The sequence below is a fragment of the Equus quagga genome, chromosome 1 (assembly GCF_021613505.1).
Source record: "Equus quagga isolate Etosha38 chromosome 1, UCLA_HA_Equagga_1.0, whole genome shotgun sequence".
Lineage (NCBI taxonomy): Eukaryota > Metazoa > Chordata > Mammalia > Perissodactyla > Equidae > Equus > Equus quagga.
Window position 1 is genome coordinate 17,205,684 of NC_060267.1, and position 27,909 is coordinate 17,233,592.

Sequence of the window (27,909 nt, forward strand, 5' to 3'; positions counted from 1 at the left end):
CAGCCCCAACCTCGGCCTCTTCTTCTCCCTTCCCCTTTCTCAACCTTCAAAATCCTCTAGATAAACCAAACCCTCCCCACCATCACCACCACCAAAGCAGAACGTTGCTTTTTCTCCATTCCACTGAACTTAAGTTGCCTTTTTTAATATATATATTTCCTTGTCTACTTGGACAAGAAGGCAGGGAAGCTGTTTTTAGACAGGACGACCTGTAATCGCTTCTGGGGTGATGGAGGGGGGTTGCATGCAGGACCAGGGTCCCCTCCCCGAGAAGGTGCTGGCGCACAGCTGCTCTGGAGGTTCGACGCCGGCTGAGCGACGTCTGAGTTCTCTCGCGCGCAGTGGGGTCCCGGCCCGGGGCTGGGGAATGGACGTGAACTTGACTTTGCACGTTGAGGATGGCAGTTGGCTAACCTAGAGAGGAAAGGCGGCGGCTAGGTGTCCCCGCCATCACCTCCCGAACCCTAGGCTGAAGGGAATGTGGCATAGGGTCTCCAGTCCGGGCTCCCACTCGCGCACCTTCCAAAATGAAACGACCTCAAGCGGGACCTCGGAGGGGGCGGCGTGACAGGCCCACCGACCCTCCACTCCCGTCCCGGGGGAGGGCCTCTGGGGCCTCCTGGTGCGGCTAGGGACTGAGGGTCCTCTCCCCACCCCCACTCCTCGCCCCAGGCTCCCCAGATCCCCTCCCTTCCTCGACCGCCCGCCCAGCCCGCCGCCCCCGGCGGCTGGCGCGCGCGGTGCAGCATGCGGCAAAGCTCTTTGCATAAATTATGCTCATGACGCAGCAGCTAAAAAAATCCAAGTAGCAGAAGGAGGGAAAAAAGGGGGGAGAGGGAAAAGGGGGGGCGTGGAAGGGGGGAAAGAAGAAAAATATATATACCTGACCGGCCCCCCCACCCCCCACAGCTTCCCCTTCCCGCTTCCCGGCCGTCCCCCTCCGCCCAGCGCAGCCCGCGGAGTCCCCTTGGCTCTGCCCAGCCCGGGCTGGGGGCCCGGGGGCGGCGGCGGGTCCCGACCGGCTCCCGGGCCGAGCCGAGCCCGGCCAAGCCGCACTGGCTTCTTTGTCTGCGGGCGGCGGCCGCCCGGGCCCTCGCCCCGGCCCCCGGCCCCCTGGCCCGGGCTGTGAGATGAATCTCTAATCGGTGGCCGCCGGGCACCCGGGGCGAAGGCGGCTCGGGCTCGGGCTCCGGTAAGTAGCGGGGTCCGGGGCGGGGAGGGGTTTGCACGGAGGGGGAGGGGGCCGGGCAGGGGAGGTTTCGGGTTTGGTTAATATGCAATGCCCGTAATTAGCATAATTTATATATTTATGATAAAGAGAAAAAAATGCCGCGGGGCCGGGGTGCCAGGATGCTGGGCCGGGGCGGCGGGAGCTCTGGGAGTGGGACGGCGCCAGCCGCCCGCCTGGGGCCGGAGACCCCGGGGGCCGCGCCCTCGCCAGCCCGCGGGCCGGCCGGGACCCGGGAGGGGAGGGGGCGACCGCCAGGTGGACCCCGCGGGGAGCTTCGACCTGGCCCCTCCGGGTTTCTGCCTCCGGAGCCCAGGTTGGGTACCGACCACAGGGGACGTTCTATACACACACCTAGTAGCGACCAGGAGCGGACTCTCGCCCCATGGGAGAACCCGGACGCCTGGGTTCCCTGCGGTTAAGGTCAACTGAGGCGTCCAGGACGACCTGTCACAATTCTCCGCAACCACAAGACACGGGGAAGACTGGTGGGACTTGTAGTTAGACACCCGGGCGTTGCTGGAAAAGCAGGGGAGTGGTAGGAGGATCACCATCGAGCAGAGCATGAGCACTTCATAGATATTTAATAACAATATTATTATTAATAATAGTCATAATAATAGCCCGACATGTGCTCCCTGGGCATTCTCACCTGGGAAGGGCAGAGGGGCCCCGAAGGTGCCTTGTAACCTCCCCTTTAGTCTTGGGATTCCCCCACTCAGCTGGGCTTGGAAGACTGAAACCTTCGTAAGAATAGCCGCTGCTGAGGGACACGGGGACCTCAAAGGCCGTCAGGAAGCCTTCCTGGGCGATGAAAAGCTCTTTGCAGAGATTTTAGCCTCACCTGCTCTTCCTGATTCCTTGTTCCAGAAGTAGAGGGCTGGTCTTCAATTGTTCATGGACATAGACCCCTCCTTCCCTCATCTTGGGAATCTTAGGTAGCCAACATTGACAAGCAGGGCCTTCTGAAGAATAATGCTGTATGTTCCATTTTGATTGAAGTCCTGGTGCTCAGGGTGATAGTTCTGTGACCTGGTACTTCTTTGCATATCTGCGGTAGAACTTCATGCATTTGTTCATTGGCCCAACAAAAATACCTACTACATGCCATGTTGTGAACAATACAGATAGAACTACTCCTGTGGTGGAGTTTTCATTCTAATTTGGGGGTGGAGGGGGGACAGGCAGATCATAAACATAGAGTGAGAGTGTGTGTGTGTGTGTGTGTGTGTGTGTGTGTGTGTGTGACAGCTATTCTCTTCTTGGAAGTACTACTCGGCAATTAGGAAAAAGTGAGTCATGGGGCACATACGTATGGTGAGGGATAAAAACTAAACTATTGGTGGTGAACACAATGCAGTCTACACAGAAGCTGAAATATAATAATGTACACCTGAAATTATACAGCGTTATAAAGCAATATGACCTCAATAAAATAATTTTAAAAGGAAAAAAGAAAAAGTGAGTCAGAAGAAATTTGCTTCTCTGAGGGTTCCCTGCATTGTGAAGGAACATGGGATAAGATCGTATCCCCCTCCCCAAGATTTACTCACTGTAAGATTATAATGGTAATATTTTACATTTTTTATAACACTTTACAATTAAAAACATTTTTATGTGCATGCTTTACTTCAATTAAAAATACTAGCAATAACAGTAACAAACAATTACATACATAGAGTTGGCTGTGTTCCAGGCCCTGTTCCAAGTGCCTTACATAAATGTTATCGATTTAATCCTCACAATAACCCATGAGGTGGGTACTATAATTTAGCCCCATTTTACAGATAATAAAACTGAGGCTTAGAGGCGTTATCTGAGGCAGAAGCAGTCCTCAACCTGAGTCTTCTGCCTTTAAGCTCCAGGCAGCTCTTACTATGTCAGAAGGAGGGTCAGTGAGGCCATAGAGAGAGTGGCCAAGAAACTGGCCAAGAGGGAAAAGACTTGGGAATGAGGAGCTGGACCGGCACATTAGAAGGGGAAGTGTGGTCAGAGTTCTCCGGAACTCAATACTGCTTCTTTGAAATCATTTTTAAGTAGCCTTAGTACTGGTGGGCTACTGGTAGTACTTAGTACTTTGAAATAGGATGTGTTTTGAGAGAAAAGGTAGGAAATATGAGGAGGCTAAGTGATATGATCTCATTTCTTAACTTTATGTTTCAGCTCATTTTCATTAGCCCCCGGTTATGACCCTGTTGCTATACTTGGCACTGGGATATGATGCCCTCCTGGGCTTACAGTCTAATGGGGAAACATACCTACTTTTTATTTTCCACATTCCGTCTGACCCCTCCCTTCACCCTGCCTGGGATGAAGCAAGATTGGGCACAAGGGAAAGGGGGCAGGAGGAGAAACTAAATCTAAATTTGTCCTTATTAAACTAGGCTTTACTGTTTGATTATATAGGTCTAAGATTACAAATGATAGGTTAGAAAAAGGGAAATAAAGCTGTTCACTACTTTCCTATCCTTTTCCCTCTCCCTTCCCTCTGCCATGTGTGTGCCTAGCGGGTCGACCAACAGCATGGATGCCCGTGGATCCAGGGTCTGGAGCAGAACTGAGAGCTTCTGTTTTCCACTGTATCCTGATCGTTGGGGGGCAGAACAGCCCCCATTAGCCTTCCTCCCATTTCCTGAGAGGAGACTTAATGTGGAGTCTGGGTAGGGGTCTGGGCCAGGTGGATACTGCCTTGAACTTTGAATCTGGTGCTAACTCTCCTATGCCCTTGGGCAAGTCACCTGACCTCTCTCTACCTCCATTTCCCTGTAGGTAAAAAAATGGGGATCATAATAGGAGTACCATGCTAAGCATTTTTCTTACCTGATCTCATATCATCATTATAACCGTCCCATAAGGCTTGCCCATTTAATCACCATTTTAAAGATAAGGAAATTAAGTTTCAGAGAGATTAAATCAGTTGCCCAAGATAGCATGGCTCTTTTATGGCCAAGCTGAGATTTGAATCTGGGTTTCCTCTGAAGCTTTACCCTTATCTCTCTTTGATCTTCAACTTTCTCATCTATAAATAGGGATAATAATAGCTAATTGTTCTTAGTGTTTAGGACGATAATTCCAGGGTAAGCTCTCTCATGATTTATCCCTGAGAAAACAGAAGTAAAGTAACCCTTCTCCCTGTGGACAGCCACACAATGGTCAAGCTTCAGAATGTGTTTGCCGTGTAGTCTCAAGGGGCTCGTGTCAGAACTGAATAATAACAGTTAACATTTATTGAACCCTTATACAATTTCCTACAACACTATCTCCATTTCAAATATGGTAACTGAGCCATAGAGAGGTTAGGTCCTTATCTGAGGTCTCACAGCTAAGAAATGGTGAAACTGAGATAAACCGAGGTTCTTAACTGCTACACGAAATTGGAATGAGATAATGTGTGTACCTTTTTATCATAGCCTCCATTTTCTGAGCACTTACTATGTGCCAGGCCTTGAGCTAAGCTTTTGACATGCGTCAATTTATTCAGTCCTCACAATGACCCTATGAAGTAGGTGCTATTACTCTCATTTTTTTTTTTTAAAGATTTTATTTTTTCCTTTTTCTCCCCAAAGCCCCCCGGTACATAGTTGTGTATTCTTCGTTGTGGGTTCTTCTAGTTGTGGCATGTGGGACGCTGCCTCAGCGTGGTCTGACGAGCAGTGCCATGTCCGCGCCCAGGATTCGAACCAACGAAACACTGGGCCGCCTGCAGCGGAGCGCGCAAACTTAACCACTCGGCCACGGGGCCAGCCCCTATTACTCTCATTTTTATAGAAGAGGAACCTGAGGCACAGAAGACAGAAGTTAAATCATTTGTCCCAAGTCCCACAGCTAGTAAATAAAAAATCAAAGCTGAGATTATGAACCCGACCGTCTGTCTCCAGACGGTGCTCACCATAATACTGTGTGCAAAGGTCCGAGTCCCAATAAACTATCAATGATTATTATTCTTCAGCAGGTGAGAAGGAAATCTGTGTCCTGGGGCCAGAAATGGAGAAGCGGGGGTGGGGGAGGATGTGCAAAAAACCCATCAGGCAATGACAACCTGAAAGAGGTGGCAGCCTGCCTGGAGCCTGGCGATTTGAGAACAGGGCAGATAATACTTCCCTGCAGGAGGGGCTGTGGTGTTCCTTCAAGTAGGTACTAACGCTGCATGGACCAGAGTGGTAGGGATAAGAAGTGGGGGGGATTCCACGCATTTTGGAAGGAAGAGCCAACAGGATTTGCTGAAGGAGTAAATCTGAGATAGAAGAGAGAAAGCAAGGATGATGGCAAGGTTTTTGGCCTGAGCATCTGCGGAAGGATGAAGGGGCCGTTTGCTGAGATGGAGGAGGCTCCGTGTAGGTGGAGCAGGATTGGGGTGGAAATCAGGAGTTTGATTTTGAACGTGTTGAGTATGAGATGATATGAGCAATCAGTGGGCAGTTGGATATAAGAGTTTGAAGTTCGCAGGTGAGGTCCAAGCTGAGATTTAGGTTTGGTAGTTGTTAGACTGGGTGAGACCATCTAGGGAGGGGATGAAGAGTGGATTGTCTGGACCGTTCAGCTCAGCCCCAGCTAGGAATCTAACCAATCTCCTGCTTCCTGTCCTTGTGGCCGTTTTGAATGGCAGCTCTGCAGGAGGTAAGTGGGTGCACCATTTAAACATAAAAGTGGTGTAGAGCTGGAGATGCCATGTCGACAAACAACCTAGCCTGAAAGAATTATAATGTCACAAATTTGAAAGGTAATTTCCCATAACAAATGTGACTTTCTTTCAACTGAATATCAGTAAAACTAATTTCAGCTTTAACCAACCATTCCTTGGAGTCTGCTAACTTCACACAGACTACCCTCCACCCGAAAAATGTATAATGAAAAGGTATTTTACACCTTGAAAACCTCAACCGCTTTAAATGATTTAAGTCCCAGAAATGAGTCTGAGTTGTCTGAATCCCATACAACAAGTTCCGTTTTCCTCCACGTAGCACAAGATTCTTCATATACAAAATTTCATGTCTGAAACACATGCCGCCCTGGAAATAAGGGGAAAAGGACCACACGAGACTGCGTTAGGTATCCCTTCTGTGGATCCTCTACCACTGTCTATTTATCCACCATGACACTTAAACATACTGTATTATAGTTATCTTTTTCTTTCTTTGACTCCCATGTTAGACTGTGGGCTTCTTGACAAAGATGGGCAATGTGTTTTTTCCCCCATTGTATTCCCAATGCCCAACACATAGTTGGCACTGAAATATTTGTTGAATAAACAGAGGACGAAAGGTTTCACCAATTTTTCTAGTAGGCTCTCAGGCTATTTAGGGGGTTCTGATTAGTTTGAGATTTCCCAATGCTCCTCCTGGGTTTCTTGGAATGTTGCCCTAAGCCCAGAGCAGTTCCCAAAGGAGAATGATAAAGAGAACCAGGTCCTCTAACTCAGTCCCTTCACGGAAAGTCTGGGATGGTCCTGGACCTCTGGATTTTTGGGCAGCACCCACAGTTCATTCTCCTCTGAGGTTGCCTTTGTTTCTAGATGTTAGCACAGAGCCAGAGATAAGTGAGCCATCTGTTAGCCAAGCAAGGTGCCTTGCCAGGTTTGATTCAGATGCTTTTCCAACTCAACTCGCTGGAGAAAGAAGGCAAAGGAGGAGGCTCGGAGGGCTCTGGCTCCCGTCCCAGCTCTAACCAGAGCAACTCTGCTGTGATCTGTGTATGTACTGGAGTTCCACTGCTGGGGTGATCACAGGAGCCCCTTCTCTTAAAACAGACAGCTGATTGTCTCCTGACTGGCCATCAGGCTGTGGGCACTGCATGGCATCATGCACTCAAAGGAGGCCATCCAGATGTGCTATTTATCCCAGTCATTGGGGAAATAGCCAAAAAGCAAACTAAAGATGGCTGTCTGGTCAGTGAGACCAAGCCACAGCCTAAGGCTTGAAAAAATGTGGAAAGTTCCTGGCAAGGGAGTGGGAACAGGTCCAGGGGAAAGTCTGCACAGATATCAAGTAAGGAGAACACACAGGACACAGCTCAGAGTCAAAATGATGAGACCGCCTCTTAGAGAGGTGTTTATATCATACAAGCTATCGCATGTGCCTGATAGGAGCCATCTGAAGCCAAGACTAAGGGAGCCGAGTAAGGTCTAGGGTCTGGGACAAGGGAGGCCTTTGCCTCTATTCCGCCTGCATTTCTGGTGGGCTGAAGCCTGGGTGTGGGTTAGAGTGGGCCTGTGTGTGTCTGGAGGCTCTGAGCCAGGACCGACCTTGTCCTTGACACAAAGGACTGGACACTGAGGACCCCGGTCCACATCAGCCCATGGAATCTCAAGGGTGGAAGGGATATTAAAGTCACTTGAGCCTTATCTACTGCTTGAATCCCCCTAATAACGCAGCCACAAAAGGACACTTGCTTAACAACTCTCAGTGAATGGCCATGGTTGGCAGCAAGGAGTCAGTGGCCACAACACAACCATGAGCAGACTTTAAGCTCCTCTCAAGCAGATGCTCCCTTGTCCTACAACGACTGGCTACTGACACCTCTTGCCTAAAATTCTTCTCCCCCTGAAATGTATGTATCAAGCTATAAAGGACCCAAATTCACCTTGGACACCTTCCTCTCAGTTTTGTCTCTGCCTTTTATTTGAATTTGCAGATGACTTGCTAATTGGCTTCTACATGTAACAACTTTCACAGTTCATCCCAGTTCCCACAGAGAAGTGGTGATAAATTGACAAATTATCTGCAGTACTCGTGTAGGCTCCCATGTACAAAATCTGGAGGAGGACACCACCCAGGAATGAGGCTACAGTCCCAGTGAGGTGGCAGATGCCGACCAGTTCTTCCTGCAAATCCCTCTGCCTGTCTTGTACCCCCTTATCCTACCTGAAAAGGGAAGGCTCATTTACTCTTTTTACAAATTGCTATGTGTCTTGAATTGCCTGCCCTTCCCTTCATCCCCACCCTAGGTGGTTAGGGAAGGAAAGAGAGGGAAGGAACCCCATGGTTCTCCTTGCCTTGTTGGTAGGGAACATTCTGCCAAGGAGCGAAGACCCTAAAACTCCTGGGGTGAGTCAGCAATTACACTCTAAGCATATACCCCAAAGAACTGAAAACAGGTGTTCAAACAATAACTTGTACACAAAGATTCATAGCAGCACTATTCACGATAGCCAAAAAGTAGAAACAACCCACACATCCATCAGCTGATGAATGGATAAACAAAATATGGTATATCCATACAATGGAATTTTTTTTTTGGACATATGAGTTTAATTACCTGCTAGACCATCCAGATGGAAGTATATGGTAAATGAATGGAAACGGGAGTCATAAAATTAGAAGAGAGGCAGGCATTTTTAGATGAGTTTAGATTTAGACATTCACCAGGTTGGACTATTTTTTAACATATAAAATAAAACCTTTTACCACAAAAACCAAACTGTTAAAACTGACTTCCAGATTGTCCAAATTATTTTTTAATCATTATTTAAATTTTTTTCATATTCCTGTAAATGTTCTTTTCTCTGGCAAATCCAAACTACTATCTTTTCACTTTAGAACTTGGTTTATATTTATATAACAGAGTGCCCTAAATTGATATTCATCAAGATAGCTTTCTCTAAGTCCTAACGGTTTATATCTTCTCTTTAAAATGCATAAGTATCTTTTTATTACGTTGTCATTCTCAAAGATATTCTGGAGAAAAAATTATGAATTAAACTCCTATAAACTCTTCCTCGTTTCTATTATAGTGTAACAATTTATCCTCTAACGCATTGTGGACTATCGACTGAGTGAGGCTCAGTTTCTTGTCCTGCTCAGACACAGCCCACTGCGACTCGTAACAGCTTCTCCACTTCCGTGTTAACAATGGTACCTGAGACAGGTCATTCTTTGATCTACACATTTTGACTACTTTTAGCCTCCGAAGAAAGTCTTCTTTCTCCTGAACCTGCTTCACGAATTTTGCTTTTCCTTCATTTCATCCTTGTTTGGCAAGATTCTTATTCACAAAATCATTTTGGAGATCATCACTGCGTGACCCAGGTTCAAGTGCTTTAGATTCACAGGTGTTGATATTCTTGAAGGTATTTTTCAATATGTACTTTCTTCAAATTCACTGTCTATGTGTTTGAAATTTTCTTGAAATTCCAAACAGTTTTCTGTTGAAGGTGCAGGTTTCTCTGAAAAGGTCTGAATGTTTTCTTCACTCTCTACTTTAAGACGTTTTACCATGCTGTCACGGGAGTTAAATGAAGACCTTATTTTCCTCAATTGTTCTCTAAGTATTGCACACATGGGTTGTTTTCTTGAACTGTTTGTGTGGGGAGGTGGTGGATGGGCACAGGCCTGTGGAATGCTGGGTAAGGTCACAGCTGAGTCTGATGGATTTTCCATTTTGGAAATGAAATCTTGGTTCACCTCTCCCTCTGCCATCCCCGGAGAGAGCAGAAAGCCCATTCAATGGAATTTTATCCAGCTATACAAAGGAATGAAGTATTGACACCTGCTACAACATAGATGAACCTTGAAAACATTCTGCTAAGTGAAAGAAGCCAGGCACAAAAGACCACAGATTGTATGATTCCATTTATATGAAATATCGAGAATAGGCAAATCCATGGAGAGAAAATAGATTAGTGGTTGCCAGCGGCAGAGGGTGGCAGGGGAAGGGAATAATTGCTAATGGGTATGAGATTTCCTTTTGGGATGCTGAAAATGTTCTGGAACTAAATAGTGGTGATGGTTGCACAACACCGTGAATGGACTAAATTCCACTGAGTTGTATGATTTAAAATGGTGAATTTTTTGTTATGTGAATTTTACCTCAATCAATAAAATAACAAAAAAGGAAAACCAACCAACCCAGGTGTGGAAGAAGAGGAGGAAGGAAAAGATGAGGAAGCCAGAACACTTCTCTGAGCGTAGTTTCCTCCTCTGTAACATGGTGATAAGAATGTCCCCATCCACCAGCTGGCATGAGTAATACATGAATTAGAGTTACATAAAATGCTTAGCACAGTAGGCACTCAAAATAAATGTTAATTGCCTTCTTTTCTATGTAAGTGTCTAAAACTATTTGTCCCCTTTATTACCTTTATTTCTGGTGACTCTGCAGTTGTGGCTCCAGCCAGACAGCTTGTTCTGACAAGGGCTTCCCTCAGTCCTCTCACAACATGGCAGGCTGTTTCATCATCTGGGATGTTGTCCTGTCTCCTGTGTTAAAGGCTAGTATGGTCCTTGGACCACTGCCACAGAATGACCTGAGAGTTGATTCTGTGGAAGCCACCTTCTGAATCGGACTCTGGGATGCTTGGTCTGGAATAATCTGGAGGTCTGCATTTTTAATAAGTGCTCCGGGTGATGATCAGGCATATTAAAGTTTGTCATGACTGTTTTAATTTATTCCTGTCTGGACCATCTCTTCCAGGAAGTCTGCTCAGACTCCTCCCCACCCGCTACCCCCGCCCCACCCCGAGAAGCGCTCTGTACCCAGAGTGCTCCTTCCCTGTGTCTGGTTCTGAGTGTCTGGGGCAGAGTCACCTCGGGTTCTGCTGGGTCTGCCCCTCCCAGGACTAGGACTGGGGAACTCCAAAGGACAGATGCCCCGGTCTCTCTTTCCTCTTGTCACCCTGGTTCCTCCTGAGTGTAGGGTCTCCTGGGATGCTGTAGGAAGTGAGACACTTTGGTTCTAAAGTCCTTGGAATCCTATTTCCTTCTACAGATACTTGGGAGAACTTAGCTTTTCTCTCTTCCTGCCATTCTACTTGGGATTTTTCGAGATGGTATGGAAAATTGCATTACTGTGTCACATCAGCCTTTGCTTTTCCCGTCCCGTCTCACCCCATAGGATGTGCTAGGTGTGGGCTGGCCCCCATCCCACCCTGACAAGTCACCATGGATCCTGGAGCCGGGCCAGAGTCATCTCTGACTGTCAATGAGCAGGTATCTTCTGGGGCAGGCAGAGGTGGGGGAGTGAGGGTGAGGGACCAAGGGGTGTGGGCAAGGAGGAAGACTCCTCAGAGCCTCTCATGGTCTGTTTACCAAAGTTCACGGTCATGTCACCCGTCCAGGTGTAGTTGCTCACTAGGGTTTCTCAGGGGCTGGGTTTGGGGATTTAAGCCGTGACTTTAAAATATGAAATTAAAATATACAAATATGTATAAGTTAACCTGGGGAAAGATTAGGATATCAGGTAATTTACTCTTTTTATTTTATTTGTTTATTATCTAATTTATTTTTTCTTCTTTTTTATATCTATTTTCTAATTTTTTTTGCAATGACTTTTTATTACGTAATTTTTAAAAGAAGAAAAAAAAGATGAACATCTTTTCAAATGTAATTGGAGTGAAATCCCTCACAGGTCAAGTTTGAGTCAGAAAAGGAACGGCTTTGGGGGTTTATTTCGCTCCCACTCCCCTGATGGGTCACATGGTCGCTTTTTCCAGCAGAGTCTCTGGCCGGATGCAATTTTTAGGCTCCAGGAGTGTGTTGTGGGAGTGGCTTCGGGCACAGGCCAAGTGCAGGGGAGGCCTGACACAGGGCTTTTTAATGTACAGAGTGTCCCTGATTTTCGAGTGGCCCCATCGGAAGCATTTCATTGCTGGAGGAAAGGAGCTGAGTGCTGGCTGTGTGAGCAGGGGAAGAAGACCAGGTGTTCTGAGGACACCCAGGGGCCGCCTGCACTGCTGGGGCGTGGAGGCTCCCCTCGAGGTCGAGGTCGAGCTCCAGGTCGAGGTCGAGCTCCAGGTCCTAGCATGCCCACAGCCTCTGGCACAGCTGGAGCCGCAGGCCCACAGGGTCCAGGGCTTGAGTCCAGGGAGGGCGGGACTACATCACCAGGATTCCTGACCCTCATTTCAGGAAGTGAGCTTGCAGGGAAATCTTGGCCCTTTCCCCAGAGATTTGGAAATAAAGGAATCCAGAGCTTAAGTTACTCAGCGTTGTGGAGCATTCATTTTCCACCCTTTCATCTTCGAGGGAACGTCTATAAGGTTTTAAGGGACGTAAAGAGGGATTTGCTTCTTGGCCCAGCTTAAGCTGTGGATCCTGTGTTAGGGGCCCTCACAGCCACCCTCCAATATACAAGAAGCCAGGAGAACATCCTTGCAGGACTGTAGGATGAGCCATTTACCACCCCCTGAACTGAGTCCAAGAGAGGGAGCAAATGGAAATATCCCCAAGTGGTTTGGCTCTGTGGGACTTTTTCTAGCTTGTGTCAGGTCCTTCCCCCTGTCAGCAGGGCCTGTGTTCTCCTAGCAGCTCCTTCCCTGGAATTAGGGAGCTGCTGCCTGCTCCAGGCTCTGGGCTTCTCACAGAGCCCACAGTCCTCAGGACAGCAGGTCTGCATCCTGAAGTGCGCTCTCCCCTCTCCCCCAACTGTACCCAGAGCTCTGGCTCCCAGGAGCTATATCGGCCCCTCCCCCAGCAGTGTCCCCTGTCCTCTGTTTGCAGGTCATCGTGATGTCAGGCCATGAGACCATCCGAGTGCTGGAGGTTGGAGTGGATGCCCAGATCCCTGCTGAGGAGGAGAGCAAAGGACTGGAGGGTGTGGCCAGCAAGGGATCCCAGAGCAGAGGCCCTGCTGAAGCCAGTGAACCTGCTGCTGAAGCTGGACCAGACAACCCAGACTCTTCTGCAGAGGCAACTGGTACGAGGCCATCGCTCCCGTGTGGCATTGCTCCACCTGAGTCCCTTCCTGTGGTCCCCCTGGGGAGCCAGTATGAATCCCTGTGACCTAGGTGGCTTTAGGGTCTTGTCTTCCTGTCCGCTGTGCAGCCTTCTGGTCAGCAACTAGGGCTATCCTGCACTCCTTGTCCCTAGAACTTTAGTTCTGGTCTCAGTCACTTACAGACCTAAACTGGGATGGGTCAGGGTGAGGCGGGAGGAGAGTGGCAGGGCTCAGCTGAGGGCACTGAGTTAACCTCAGAGAGGTCTTCTAGGCCTAACCAGACCCTCAGGGCCCATGCGGAGAGGACTAGGCCTGCAGGGTCCTCCCAGCCGTTCCAACTCAGTATCTTTTGTGGTAGAAGTGGGAGGTCCCAGGAGCTGGGGATGGGAGGGCATCTCACCTACCTTGGACTAAGGATGTGGGTTAGGGAGGGCCTTGCAGAATCCCAGCTCCTTACTCCCGGGTGGGCTGGCATGAGTCTAGCCTGGTGCACTTATTTGTGCTGTCCTCCAAAGGTGATGTTAGGCTGTGAGCTTAATTCTCCTGCGAGGGGAATGGATATGGCTGGTCCACCCCACTGTTTTCCCTAGTTCCCTGCAGTACGGTGTGAGACAGCCAGGGCTGCTCTAGAGGCTGGAGCTGGGACTAGGCACTGCTCTCTGCCCACAGGGCACACTTCCACTGACTTCCCTCATGAACGCTTTGCAGAATAGATATCTCCCTTTGCAGGAAGCTTAGGGACTCCCTTGCCGGTCGCCTCAGAGTGCCACCATTTAGCCCCCCTTGTCTTCTGCTGTTCTTCACCCCTTCCCTAGATCAGAGATCTGGGCTGGTGGGAGTGGGCCAAGAGGAGGAGCCAAGAAGAGAGCAAATGAGAACAGACATGCTTCAGGGAGACAGCTACTGCTTAAGAAAACTGCAAGACCTCACATCCCTTGCCCTACCTGCTAATCAGTATGCAGATTCATTTGGGACCCTAGTAACCTGGGTTATTTGTTCCCCTTTGGAATAAAGAAATGACAAGAGACGTGAGCATTTCCCCCTAGCCTGGGAATGCTCTGCTTCTCTGTTGAGGCCAGGATGAGTCATCACCTGCTCCCATGGGGCAGTGCCCTGGACAGCAGGCAGGGAAGACAAGGATTCTTTGTCTGGGCCACCCTTGCCATTCCTTTCCATTGTGGGGATGGAGCCCCTTTTCAGAAAATTAGGGAGTTTTCCCAGGTTTATCTACAATGCCCCGACTTCCCCTTTCACCCTGTTATCCATCTTCCATGTCTCATTTCTTCTTGTACCTTAATTCTGCTCCTTATCCAAACCTGCTCTCGGAAATGGATCCTAGATCAATTGTTTACACCTTAGCATGAGTGTTTATGGTAGCATACATCTTCTTCCAGAGGTTTGTATACTTAAGCCTTTCATGAAAGTCTTCTTTGTAATGGAATTTTGGTCATCATCAAGCAGGTGAGGGAGATATTTTGAGGGTACCTCCTAAGAAGCTGCCAGCTTCCATTGTGCCTTTGGTGGAAACTTTCTAGGGATGTAATATGAAGAAGAGTCTCCTCTGAAAACAAAACAAAACTAAGTAATAGGAAGCTTTTTCAGGATGAGAATAGAATCTAGCTATTTGTGTCACGCTAAATTATTACCCAGTCCTTGTCATACATATTTTTATAGTTGTGGCCACTGAGACAGACTACAGAGTATGACACTTACCCCCATATTATTTCTTTTTTTTTTTAAAGATTTTATTTTTCCTTTTTCTCCCAAAGCCCCCCAGTACATAGTTGTGTATTTTTAGTTGTGGGTCCTTCTAGTTGTGGCATGTGGGATGCTGCCTCAGCATGGCTTGACGAGTGGTGCCATGTCCGTGCCCAGGATTCGAACCGGTGAAACCCTGGGCCGCCAAAGTGTAGCACGAGAACGTAACCACTTGGCCAGGGGGCCGACTCTGTCCCCATATTATTTCATATACTCATTTCCTTTATTGACAGTCATACGCCTGATTATGGTTTTGGCTATTGTCAAACTGCCTGGTTTTCGTTATCATGAACAGTGCCGCTTGAATGTCACTCTACTGGCCTCTAAAAAAAATTTTTTTTGAGGCATAGTCCACTCAAATTCATTCTGAAGAGAAATCAGTTATTTACATAGGCGGAAGTCATCACATAGAAAAATACAAAGTCTTACTATCAATGAAAGGAAAAGTAATTGGCTATGAGGTTCCACATGCTTATGAAGCCAGAATAATACACAGACAGTGATAAAACCTAAATTGGGTGGTGCTATGAGAAACAGGTACATTGTTGATGGTTCTGTGAATTGGTTCAGTCTTTCTGAAAAGCAGTCTAGCAGGAAGCGACAGAAGCTCCGAATGGATTCAAACCCTTGGGCCCCGTGGTCCTACTTTGGAAAGATAACCTAATAAAGTGAATATTTTGTGTCTTCAGATGCTAAGCTTTTATCATTCATGTTTATCACATTTCCATTTTCTCACTTTCATTTTTATATTTCATCGCATTTTGTCAAGCAAGATGTTAAATTTTCATAGGTTCAGATTATCCTGATTTTCTCTGATTTTTTTCAATAGTTAGAAATGTATCTCCCCTCCATAGTGGAGATAAATCTGCTGCTTTGTTTTCTTTTAGTATTTCACAAGGCTTTTGTTGTTGCTTGCTTGTCTCTTTCATTCCTTAAACAATCTGGACTTTTTTTATTATATACCAAGAACAGTATAGAACTGAGTTAGGTTGGTGCCTGTCCGTATTAAAACATGGGCTGGGAATGCAGGGTTGGAAGGTTATCAGGTTCAGTGGTTCCCACTTTAGCTGTGTGCTGAATCACAAGGGAACTTAAAAGAAAAAAGAAAGAGATGAGAGGTTATGGCCTCTGCTCCCGGATGTTCTGATTCACCGGCCTAGAAATCTATGCCAGCCAGTATTAAGAAGCCACTGATCTGGTCTAACACCCATCACCCAATACCTAGACTCCTTTAATGTCTCATCATATATTAAATAAATAATAACCCCTTTCCTCATTGTTGTGTGGCTTTGAAGAGGTTTCCTGGTGGGGCTCCCCAATACCTGACTAAATCAAGATAGCAAGAGGAAGATATAACCTGGGTGAAAAGCTTTGTCCTTGGGAATTTCCCTTAGAAGCTCATAGAAGCTGTTTATCCAGACTTCAGACCTCAGGAAATGGCAGAGAAAAGCCGCCTGGCCTGGAGAGCCCATGTGGTCCTGAGGGTGATAAAGACAAGTCCACTTTTCAGGGACTGTCACTTCTAGGACTTTGCCCTGCAGAAATCCTTGCCCATTCCCCAAGCCAGCACCTGCATCCAAAAAGTAGCCTGAAGGTGGGGTGAACAATGATCCCGTTGCTGGAAGAGCCAATCAATCCCATTGATTCTAGCGCCTTCCCTCCCTGACACATGTTTATTTCTACTAATGATTATATGATAGGTCCTAGTGTCCTACAGAGCCAGGAAATGAGAGCCTGATACCCAGCTGCACATAGGCCTGCATTTTCTTCATCTAGATGTGAGAAGAGGGTGGCCCACCTTCCAGGTCTGGCACAGGGCTCTCCATCCTCCTATTCTCACTACCAGTGGCATTTGGGAAGCTGCCTTCTGGCCCAGGGAAGGCCAGCGATTGGTCTTGGCTTATGGAGAAATACAGTGGGCTGCTGAGAGTTGCCATTTCAAGCCGCAGACAAGGCATTCTACTCTGGTGACCACTTCACTCACGCCAGGCTCACTCTTTGTCCTTCTTTCCCTCAATGCCATGTGAAGTGAAGTCACTCCCGGGAATCGCTCCGAGCCCTGCCCCTGCTGTTGCCACCTTCAGCCAAGCCCCAAGCCAGCCTCAGTCCTCGCAGACCTTGACGCCACTGGCTGTACAAGCTGCCTCCCAGGTAAGGGCCACCCCAGGAAGCTGGGCAGAGGGCCATGGTCAAGAGCAAGGCATGGGACAGCCAACATGGGCTGACCATGGGATCTGGGAACTTCATGAGGCAGGACAGGGAAGGAGCTGTGGCTTGAGGGAGGGAATCTCCTACTAGGCACCTCTGGCCTCTCCCCTGCCCCAGATCAGGCCCACTGGGAAAGGTATTTGCCAGGTCATCTCCTTGGGTCCAGCGAAGATTGTAGAGATAACGATAACTCCTGCCGTCTAATGACTAATGGGTGAATACCCTGTCAGCCCCTCCAGGGGAGGCCTGGAGGAGTTAATGGATTGTTCACGGAGCCTGCATTTAGAGCCAGAGGGCAGCCCCAGTGCAGTGAGAAGCTGCCTCCAGAATCCTCCAGGCCTACGGAACTCCCCATGACCTTTCATGCACAGATCTCCAGGGCATCCATCAAGGCTATCCTCCATCAGATCCTCCCAGAGGCCTCTGTGGGTCCTTGACCACTTGGCTCCACCAGCCCTTGCCCCCTGGTTCCTGGCCACAAAGCATTAGTCCTGTGGGCAAGAGCCCAGGGAAGGCTTGGGAGGCAGCAGAGTGTGGTGGAAGAGGCCCCTGCACCCTGTCCTGACCTGTGAGCAGGGCCGGGCCCTGTCCCCCATTTAGGCTGCATCTCTGAAGGCAGAATAGTCAGGTCCAGGTATCCCCTGAGGGTTGGGCCTCCACCTAGGGCTTGTCTCTTCCCTGCCCTCATGTGGCCTTTTTCCCATTGCCCTCAGAATGCTTTGTATGTGCTCAACTGGGTCTGTGAGACCCAGTGTTTGCGCTGTCAATGTTGATTTTTTATTTTCTTTTTGAAATCTTGTTTGCTTTTGCAGGTCTTGACTCAGGAAAACTTAGCCACAGTTCTGACAGGAGTTATGGTTCCAGCAGGGGCAGTTACTCAACCTCTTCTTATCCCCATCAGTATTGCAGGTCAAGTGGCTGGTCAGCAGGGGCTGGCCGTGTGGACAATTCCTACAGCAACCGTGGCTGCCCTCCCAGGACTGACCGCTGCTTCTCCCACGGGGGCAATTTTCAAGCCACCTTTAGCCGGTCTCCAAGGTAACGGCAGCTCTCCCCAGGACTGCATCAGGCCCCCCACCACCCTACACTATCATGCCTGCACGTGTGCTTGCCATGTTGGACTCAGAACCCGCGGCCCACCCAGGGCGACAGCCCTGGAGTCTGGATCCGATGTCCCAGGCACCCAGCCACAGAGCTGCTGCACCACCTCAGGACTCTAGGCCATGACACCACGCTGGCCCAGCAGGCCTCTCTTACTTCAGCCAACTGTCTGAGACTGCCCCTCTCCCCCTACGCCAGAATTCACCCCATGACCAGCCTCCTGAGAAGGACCGCAAGAAGATTCAACTTCTGGTTTTGAACCTACACATCTCCAGGCCCAAGGGAGGGGGGATGAGAGATGTTGGCATGTGCTGCCCCTGCAAGGATCAAGGGACTCACAGCTGCCTGTCCCCTGCCCCACTGCCCCAACCCCCTCTCATTCTGGTGCCAGATCCCTTGGGATTGGAGCCGCCCGGGCCTGCAGCTAGGCATTTCAGCACCTCTGTCTCTGCCTTGCTCCATAGCAGCTGCTGTGCTGAACGCCACTCTCCCGGCACCCGTTCAAGCTGCCGCACCAGTACAGGCCTCCTCACCCGCCCAGCCCCGGCCACCAGCCCAGCCCCAGACGCTGTTCCAGACCCAGCCGCTGCTGCAGACCACACCTGCCATTCTACCGCAGCCCACTGCTGCCACCGCTACTGCCCCCACCCCCAAGCCAGTGGACACCCCCTCACAGATCACCGTCCAGCCTGCAGGCTTCGCATTTAGCCCAGGAATCGTAAGCCGCTGCCCTCCCCCAGGGCTGACCAGGGATGGACCAAATCTTGGGCCAAGGGTAGAACTGACCCTTCCCACAAGGGAGGAAGGAGGTGGAGGACCAGCCCCCTGAATACGGCTCTTTTCCAACACGTCAGCAGAGATGGGCTCCCTCTGAGGCCTTCTCCTGGCAGCTGCCAGCCCATCCATCCTAGACAAGAGCAGACAACTCTGCCAAAAGGGTTGGGAAAATTCTCCAGAACCTGAACCACTGGATCAGCCTTGGAGGGGGGATGATGTCCGGGGATTGCAAACTTGTGAGCTATCACTAAGGTGGAACTAGAGGCTCCCAGCCCCAAGCCAATGTCTGTCCTGTGTGGCTCCTGGCTCACAGTGGAGCTGTTAGATGTGACTAGAATCACATCAGCCACTCCAGTCTGGCCCTCCCACCCTTCCAGGCCTGGCCTGAAAGATTAGCCGGAGTTACTCTTCCATGACTGTGGCCCTGCCCCACCCTGCTGAGCCCCTGCGGCCCCTAGCCCTGGATACTGTTCAACCAGTGGACACGGGCCTGGAGCCCACATTCACATCTGCCCAGCATCCCCATCTCCCGACCCCAGTGCCCTCAGCCCTCTGCCCTCTGCCTCGGGCTCTTTCTCGCCCATTGGCCTCTGAGCAAGGCTCTTCCTCCACCCACAGATCAGTGCTGCTTCCCTCGGGGGACAGACCCAGATCCTGGGCTCCCTCACCACAACTCCAGTCATTGCCAACGCCATTCCCAGCATGCCGGGGATCAGCAGTCAGATCCTCACCAACGCTCAGGGACAGGCAAGTGGTCAAAGCCAGGGCGGAGGGATGGGGGCTGTGGAGAAGCTAGCCGGCGGGCCAGGACTTGGGCTGAGGGTCATGGAAACTCGAACAAGGTGTCATATCTCCTGTGTGACCGCTCCCTGCTGATGCTGAGGCCACCAGGGGCATAGCCACCACCCTGCCCTAGAGGCACTGACTCGAGCTGGGGGTTTTCATTTATGGAGCACCCACCTTGTGGCCAGGCTCTGTGCTAGGTGTTTTCTCAAACATTGTCTCACTTCATCTTAAGTACAGATCTATTAGGTAGAGATTTTTATTCCCATTTTACAGGAGAGCAGGCAGAGGTTCAGAGAAATTGAGCCACACAACTAAAATGTGGCAGAACAGGGGTTCACAGTGTGTCTGAATCTACGTGCAGACCTGTTCCTGCTCCCCCATGGCTCCAGATAGAGAATAAAGAAAGCCACCCCTAGAGTGTGAATCCCTCACTTTACTGATGAGGAAACTGAGACCCAGAGGGGCTAAGTGACTTGTCTGAGTCCCTTCTCTTGGCAGTGTGGGGATTTGGGCTGTGGGTGCAGCTGGACCTTGCCCTCACACCTGGGGTCCCTGCCTTGCTTCCTCTCAGGTTATTGGAACACTTCCGTGGGTAGTGAACTCCGCTAGCGTGGCAGCCCCAGCACCAGCCCAGAGCCTGCAGGTCCAGGCTGTGACCCCTCAGCTGTTGTTGAACGCCCAGGGTCAGGTGATTGCGACCCTGGCCAGCAGCCCCCTGCCTCCACCTGTGGCTGTCCGGAAGCCGAGCACACCTGAGTCCCCTGCTAAGAGTGAGGTACAAGGGTTGGGATGGGCAGCGGGGTGGAGAGGGCAGGCAGGGTTGTCTGGCATGGGCTGCTTCACTCCAGACTGCCAGCAGGACAGGATTATTTTCTGAAGCCACTGGGGAAGCAGGGCACCTCCCCAAAGTGAGGGGGGCACGGGGTAAAAGCTCACGAGTCACACATGCTCTGCCCAGGGAGACAGTACCACTCCAGCCCCCCCACCCACACCACCGAAAGCATGGATATGTGCCCTGAAAGGCCAGTGCCACCCTGAGAAGGCCAGGGAGGAGGTAATCAAAGTAAACTGGGCCTTGATCAGCTCCAGGGTGAAAAGCCCTGGGAAATGAGTTCTGCACCCCTTCCCTCTTCCCCCTCCATCCCTCCACCCCTCCGGTCTCAGTGGCTTTGATTATTCATTTGTTTGTCAATTCTAGGAGCAATTTTTGAGTGCCTACTATATCCCAGGTGCTGAAGATACAGAGACGAATAAGACACCCTTCCTAGCGTTAGCTAGCTCAGCATTGGAGACAATTACGCGTCAGCATGGCAGAGACTCGATAGGGGCATGGGAAGGGGCCTTGGGAACCTAGAGAAGGAGCTCTCCACAGACTGGGGAGTTTGGCAGGGCTTCCTAGACAAGGGGCGTGGACCCAATCTAAAGGGCTGAGTTGGATGAGAGAGCATTCTACCTTCATGGAACTGCAAGGAGTATAGTGTGCCGGAGCAGGGGTTCTCAAAGTTGAGTATGTATCAGAACCACCCAGAGGGCTTGTTGGAATGCAGATTCCAAGGCCACACCCCAGAGTTTCTTATTCAGTAAATCTGGTATTGGGCCCAAGAATTCCCATTTCTAACAAGTTCCTAGGTGATGTTGAGGCCCGTGGTTCTCAACTGTGGGATGCTGCTCCCCAGCTTTGTGACAGCCTCTTAGCCTCATCTGTAAAATGGAGATTATAAGAGTATCAACTCCAGAAGGTTAGGAATGTTACAGAATATAACACATGAGGCATTTATATATATAATATATATATATATATAAAGAAAACACATGCGGCAATTAACGCAGAAAGCACTCAAAAAAACGGTGCTTTTATTATTATCACTGTTCTTAGCTAGTGAGGAGTCATGGAAGCGTTTTTAGCAGGGAAATGGCTGTTTAGATGTTCATTTAAAAAAAATTCCCTCTGTTATCCTGGTGGAGCCCAGAACTGGACTGTGGTGAGACTCGATTCCTTCTCACCCGTTACAAGGCAGCTTAAACAGTCCTAGCAAGAGACAAGGAGCTCTGAACTAAGGCTCAGGCCCTGGGCATGAAGGGGGAATGCCCTTGAGAGCTACCAGGAGGAAGAATCCAGGGAACAGGACCCATCCTAGAGAAATTTGCACTTTTCATACTAAAAATACTAATTTTATATATTTATAGTTTCTCCTAATTTTAGATATTATGTATGATTTTTATAAAAATTCCAACATTATGTGTAATGTAAAAAAAGTAAAAATCCCTTCTAATTATACCGCCAGAGATGACTTCTGTTGACAGCTTGCTTTATATGCCTTAAGATTTTTTTCCCCTGGAAATTCATTTTGTTTTTTTGCTGAGGAAGGTTGACCCTGAGTTAACATCTGTGCCAGTCTTCCTCTATTTTGCACATGGGTCGCTGCCACAGCATGTGTGACAAGTGGTATAGGTCCACTCCTGGGATCTGAACCTGCAAACCTGGGCCGCCAAAATGGAGCACCTAGGACTTTAACCACTCTGCCATGGGCCTGGCCCTCTTATATGTATTTTTAAAAGCAGTTATTTCATAAAAACTGTTTTTCACTTTACTCTTTTTTTTTCCACTTAGCACCATGACTCAGAGTTCTGTCCATGTCAATAGTTAAGAGATATACCTTATTCTTTTTAATGGCTGCGTGGTCTCTCATGGCAGGGAGGTCCCAGAAGTCATTTGCCAGTTTCCTATTAATGGACATTTGCGGCCTGGCAGGCTCTAGAATCAGGTGTAGCTTTCTCCTTTGAAGGTAGAGATCTGAGAGCAGTTATCTCAAGGGTGGACACTTGTTGGGGCCTTTACCAAGTGTACTGAACGTCTCTGACCCTCTGACCTGCCATGTCACAGGTGGCTACAAGGCTCCAGCTTGGTGGGAGATATTGTCGTGCTTATTTTGGAGGTCGTCAACATTGCGTGGGTGCTAATAAGTAGCTTCTAGTCTTGCTTTTTGAAGGAGCACAGGTAGGAGTGTGCTGGGTGAGGGAGGAGATCATGCCCAATTTTGCCCTGCCTCTGGGCAGCACAGGACTCCAGCCCCCTGAGCTGGGCAAGTGGGCAGCAAGGGCTTGTTGGCTCTCTTCTCATAGGTGCAGCCCATCCAGCCCACTCCAGCTGTGCCCCCGCCTGCTGTGGTCATCGCCAGCCCAGCCCCCGCGGCCAAGCCATCTGCCTCTGCTCCCATCCCAATTACCTGCTCAGAGACCCCTACGGTCAGCCAGTTGGTGTCCAGTAAGTGGCTCCTGGAGAAGGTTGTGGAGAAGGGGAGAGGCATTAATTTGGATGCCTCGACCTCTTTAGATGCTGCTCTCCTTAATAAACTTCCTGGAGTCCAAAGGGGAAGGACAGACACCCAATGCCAGGGATTGGCTCTCTCATTCCTGTTCCTGGTGAGCTGGACTCTAGGCGTGATGAGAGTGGAGGCTGCTTAGCTGGCTGGCTGGCTGCTTCTTGAGAAGCCAAGCCATTGGCTGTGTCTCCTGTGGTCTCTCACTAAGTATTTGAGGAATGTAGATGGCCAACAGGTGTGCTTGGGGCCAGGCGTTGCAGGGGCGTGTCGGCAGATAGAGCTGGAAAATAGACCCTACCTCCAGACAGGTTGGTCCAAGCCCCTTTTCCCCAAGTCCTGTTTGTCTTGGGGACAGGGGTGATGAGAGTCTTAAGGGTGCATGGGCCTTTTGCCAAATGTCCTCATCCCTCACTACTTCACCAGGCCACTGGGCTAGATAAGCAGTGATGATGATCTGTTTACACACTCACCCCTGGTCCCTTCCTCTGGCCTAGAGCCTCATACCCCGAGTCTGGATGAGGATGGGATCAACTTAGAAGAGATCCGGGAGTTTGCCAAGAACTTTAAGATCCGGCGGCTATCCCTGGGCCTCACACAGACCCAGGTGGGTCAGGCTCTGACTGCAACAGAAGGCCCAGCCTATAGCCAGTCAGCTATCTGCCGGTAAGTAAGGCTACCTGGACAAGATTCGGGCCTTCTCAGGTGCCTGGTGCCACTAGGCACTCAGAGAGACCCAGGTATCTGGCCCCTTTATTCTCTCTTGCTCCTGCCTTCTTCCAGATGAGGAAAGCTATTCTAAGGGTAGACATGAACACCTGGAGTAGCCAAAGACTGATCCAGTCCTTCTGGGGGCCCTCTGAAGTTTATCCTTCAATCTTGAACATTTATATGGTCTTTTTTTTGGGAACCCAACACTCTAAGCCATTCAGGAATCCTAGAAGGGAAGGAGTACAGCTTACGAAATTTGTCGCAGAAGTGGGAACTTCCGTTCTGGCTTGGCTCTCAACTCTAACCCACCATCACCCCTATCATGCTCCCATCTCTTCTTATAAGGCATGACTATAAAGTGATGTAGCTGATTTTCTGTGTGCAGTGTACAAACTGGTTCTGGTGCCAGTATCATTGGAAGGGTAGCAGAGGGTTTCAAACAAGAATAAGTCCATGGCTCAGGGATGGCTGAAAGGTTTCATCTGCCTGCCAACTCCGTAGACTAGACTAGAGTGACTATTACAGTCTAGGGCCATGTTGGGAATTCTGTAGTTACATCTGGGCTCAGCTAGAAAGAGTAGTCTGACTTAGTGATGCTGCTACGAGAGTACAACTGGAGGAAGACAGTACTCATGACACCCATCTGCCATCTCTGCAGGTCTCTCAAGATGACTCCTCATAGGACCTCACTCATTTGGGTGTGAAAGTTCTAGAATAGTTGTTCATAAAGCAGTTGCACCATTATCATTGCCCTACTGAACTGAGGTCATGGGAATGGTCGCCCTGTTATGACCTGGCATACAGGACAGTCTGAGGAGTCGGGGCTTGGCCAAGTCAGGGGGGGGTCTTTGTGGCAGTGGTGAGGGAAACACTGATGGTCTCGCCAGCCCTGAGAGGAGCCACCCCTTGTAGAGAGTGCTCACACCTGGGGGTGGGGAGTAAGACACTCTCACTGTCCCTTCCTGGGCTTGGGTCACATACAGGTTCGAGAAGCTGGACATCACGCCCAAGAGTGCCCAGAAGCTGAAGCCGGTGCTGGAGAAGTGGCTGAATGAAGCTGAACTCCGGAACCAGGAAGGCCAGCAGAACCTGATGGAGTTTGTAGGAGGTGAGCCCTCTAAGAAACGCAAACGCCGCACCTCCTTCACCCCCCAGGCCATAGAGGCTCTCAATGCCTACTTCGAGAAGAACCCACTGCCCACAGGCCAGGAGATCACTGAGATTGCTAAGGAGCTCAACTACGACCGGGAGGTTGTGCGGGTCTGGTTCTGCAATCGGCGTCAGACGCTCAAGAACACCAGCAAGCTGAACGTCTTTCAGATCCCTTAAGGCTCAGCCCCCAGCCCTTTGTTCCAGCACTTTGTACTTTTCCCTTTGGCACCTGGCTGCAGCCACTGCTGTGACAGCACCTGTCATTCTGCCATGTGTGGCTGTGCTTGTCCTGGGTCATGAGACTTCCCTGTGTGCATGTGCGTCAGCTGCCTCCCTCCTCTTTCCCACATATCTCACATCATCAGGATGGCAGAGGGCCCACCGAGAGCTCCAGGCTCAGGGCAGGTCACACTGAGGGAGGGGATCTGTGGTGTCACTTATAGAAGCACTTTGCTAATGTGGTTTTCGAAGGGTGAATTCTGGTTGGGAACCAGAAACTCCCCGTCTTTGGGGCAGGGCTGCAGTGGCCCCTAAAGACCACTGGCCATTAGCTTTTGTTTTCCATGGCATTCTTTCTCCACCCTCTCTTCTCCTTTGCTCCTCTGTGTGAGTGTGGCGGGTATGGCACCTCATCCAGTGGAACCACAGCCTCACCCCCCACCCCCATTGCCTGCAGGCACACTGTCCCCTGAAGTGACCCAAGAGACACAATTCCAAAAAGCATGATGTGCTGCTTGGAAGGTCAGACTCAGAGTCTGCCTTGACCTCAAGGTCAGAAGGTTCCCACACCCCTGGGGCCAGAATATGGTGTCTCCTCTCCCACATCTCCCTGGTTCCTTTGGGGGGAAATTGCACTAAAGCAGAACCCGTTCTTTTGTAATCCCTGTTGGAAGGAAGCAACAGTGAACTTTAGCTGTCCTGGAGTTGACCTGGGTCTGCAGCAGGTTGGGAACTTAGTAAATAAGGCCACCCTCCCAGATTTTGATCTAATCTCTCTGTCCATGGCCATCTCCCCTCAAAACAGTGTTGCTAAGAGAACTTGCTGCCCAGAAAATCTAACTGCCCAACTAAGCAGGCACTCTGCAGAAAAATGAAAGGAATGCTGACTCTCTTTCTCTGGTCCTCACACTCACCTCCAACCCAGTACTGAGGCCTTCTCAGAAGGGGCAAATTAAACAATAAACCAGAGAGCAAGGCCCAGGAGGAAAGGCCAACATCCAGAAAGAGCTGATGGCAGCCCAGGAAAGTGTCTTGTGGGAGGTGATGTAACTCTAATTTTCTTTGTAACTTTAAGCCTTGAGTGCTGGAGGAGAAGTCTTATTTTGTCGAGCCTGAGACCACGTGTTTGTGTAAGCAATCCCCCCTGTGCGCCCCTGGTCAAGAATACCCCTGGAGCAGGATGGGTTTTGCCTCTAGAGAGGGTAGCTATGGTACGTCAAGGGTTGGCATCTCATCTGAGCTGCTGAGTGAGTTTCCCAGCCCCACGGTGGCTGGACAGCCCCTGGAACTCAGCATGTGACTCCAGGAGGTCGGGAGAGCACTGAGAGGTTTGCTTAGTTGAGCCCAGACTTGCTGTGTAGAACATCCCTAAAGGGCCACAAGTCATGGGGCAGTCACCCCCTCTTCTCACTCCTCTTGTCCTTACAGAGCCAGGTCTCCACGTGCTGCCCTCCACTGCACCTCACATGATACACCCCTGAGGAAGAGACTGCCAGGTGAGGGCGCATCACCCCCTCTGTCCATCACTGGTACAGAGCCGCCTCTTAGCCTCACTTCCCCTGGCATGCTCTGCTTCCTTTCCTGCCAATGGCTGGTCCCTCCCAGGCCCTACAGTGCCAGCATGGCCACCCTCTTGGTAGCCCTGCCAATGAGAGGACACTTGTGTGTCAAGTTGCCGCACACACACTTCTGCCCCGCTGCACTGGGACCAACCAGACCTGCCAGAGGGTAGCAGGGGTGGTGAGGAAGCAGGTGGGCGCCTTGCCTGCCCCAGCCTCCCAGGTGAGAATATGTCTTCAAGGGGGAGGGTCCACCCTCGAGTTCAGGGTCATCAGCCTATCTCAATGAAATAATAGGCTCACCTGGAAGGGGAGCTGTAAACAAGTTTTCAGTGAGAATAAAGTTCCAGCGTCTGTAAGGGATTCAGTGACCTACGCTTCACTAAGTTAGAGAGGGGCAGGTTTTCACCCTCAAGCACTGGCGTTCAGTTGTACTTTCTTTTTTGGGAGAGACAAGTGGGTCATGGCTGGTGCTCTGGGAGCAGCATATAATCCAGGGTGTGTCCATGGCAGTGGATATGCAGGAGGACACCGTCTGTCCTGTGTCATGGCAGGAAAAAGACCATGAACTGCTGGTCTAAATGAGGCCTGGCCGAGCTTTCTCAGCTCCTCCCTTGTCTAAATCTGTCTTCCCAAGGCTGGGTTAGAACGAAACCCTTTTCTCCTCTGCTGGAAGGATGGGTAGGTCTTTCAGAGGAAGGATACCAGGGGCAGAATTTTCGCAGGCCAAATTCCCCAGGCAGGGGGGTGTGGGGTGTCCCTGAAGCGTGCCCAAAGCGGAGTTCACCTCCCTGTGGTCTCTGCTCCTGCTCCCCCACCGCAGGGCCCCCGAGAAGCAGCTGTGGCCCTGAGGTTGGTGGTTTTGTTTTGAGTAGTACCAAACTCTGAAGGGAGTTGACACAAATTTTGTTTTGAAAGCACCTTCCTGGACTGAAGCCAGAGCTCAGTGGTTCGTTTCCCACGGAAAGGCAGGAAAAGGGGCAGAAATGGTTTTAACTGTTCTCGTGTGGTTTTTTTTTTGTTTTAAATGAAAGGAAGACCAAAACTTTCTATGGTCTGCTGAATCACCTGGGGCCTTTGACTCTGCACTAACCATGGCATTTTACCCAGGTGAGGTCCAGGGAAAGAATCGAGCCAGAGGAATTGGGGAACATACTTGAATTTGGAACGAGAGACCCTGACATTTTTGTGTCCTTGGAAATCCAGTCACCTCCGTATGCCTAGATTCCCTTCCTGTCATAGGCCAGGCTCTGACACTGAGGTTCTGACTGTCCCCCGACATGGGGCAAATACTGCTGAGGGCTGGAGTGAGGGGTGGGGAGGGGAGAAGGGAGGAGAAGCACTTGATGTAGTTGTGTGGAATAAACAGTATTTTTTCTTTTGTACTGGTCTGCTTGTTTCTCCTTCATCTCTCAGGGTGGGGGTAAAAGGGAACCTATGT

General features: G+C 50.0%; 1 protein-coding gene and 1 pseudogene across 3 annotated transcripts; one reads left to right on the forward strand and one right to left on the reverse strand.

The window, feature by feature from the left end:
* Positions 1-859: 859 nt before the first annotated feature.
* On the forward strand, positions 860-27,853 carry POU6F1 (POU class 6 homeobox 1). 3 transcript variants are annotated; one of them, XM_046684990.1, is made up of 11 exons: positions 860-1,192; positions 11,057-11,151; positions 12,661-12,856; positions 16,670-16,786; positions 17,656-17,881; positions 18,409-18,662; positions 19,340-19,468; positions 20,079-20,282; positions 22,631-22,772; positions 23,325-23,493; positions 24,522-27,853. In XM_046684990.1, the coding sequence occupies exons 3-11, from the start codon at positions 12,680-12,682 to the stop codon at positions 24,865-24,867; spliced, it is 1,764 nt and encodes a 587-aa protein (XP_046540946.1). In that variant the 5' UTR covers positions 860-1,192; positions 11,057-11,151; positions 12,661-12,679; the 3' UTR covers positions 24,868-27,853. The 3 variants fall into 3 exon arrangements, with proteins under 3 accessions (XP_046540946.1, XP_046540939.1, XP_046540931.1); XM_046684983.1 differs by having other exon boundaries at positions 863-1,192; positions 16,665-16,786; positions 18,412-18,662; XM_046684975.1 differs by having other exon boundaries at positions 865-1,192; positions 16,665-16,786.
* On the reverse strand, positions 8,848-9,710 carry LOC124251975 (swi5-dependent recombination DNA repair protein 1 homolog; annotated as a pseudogene).
* Positions 27,854-27,909: the final 56 nt, after the last annotated feature.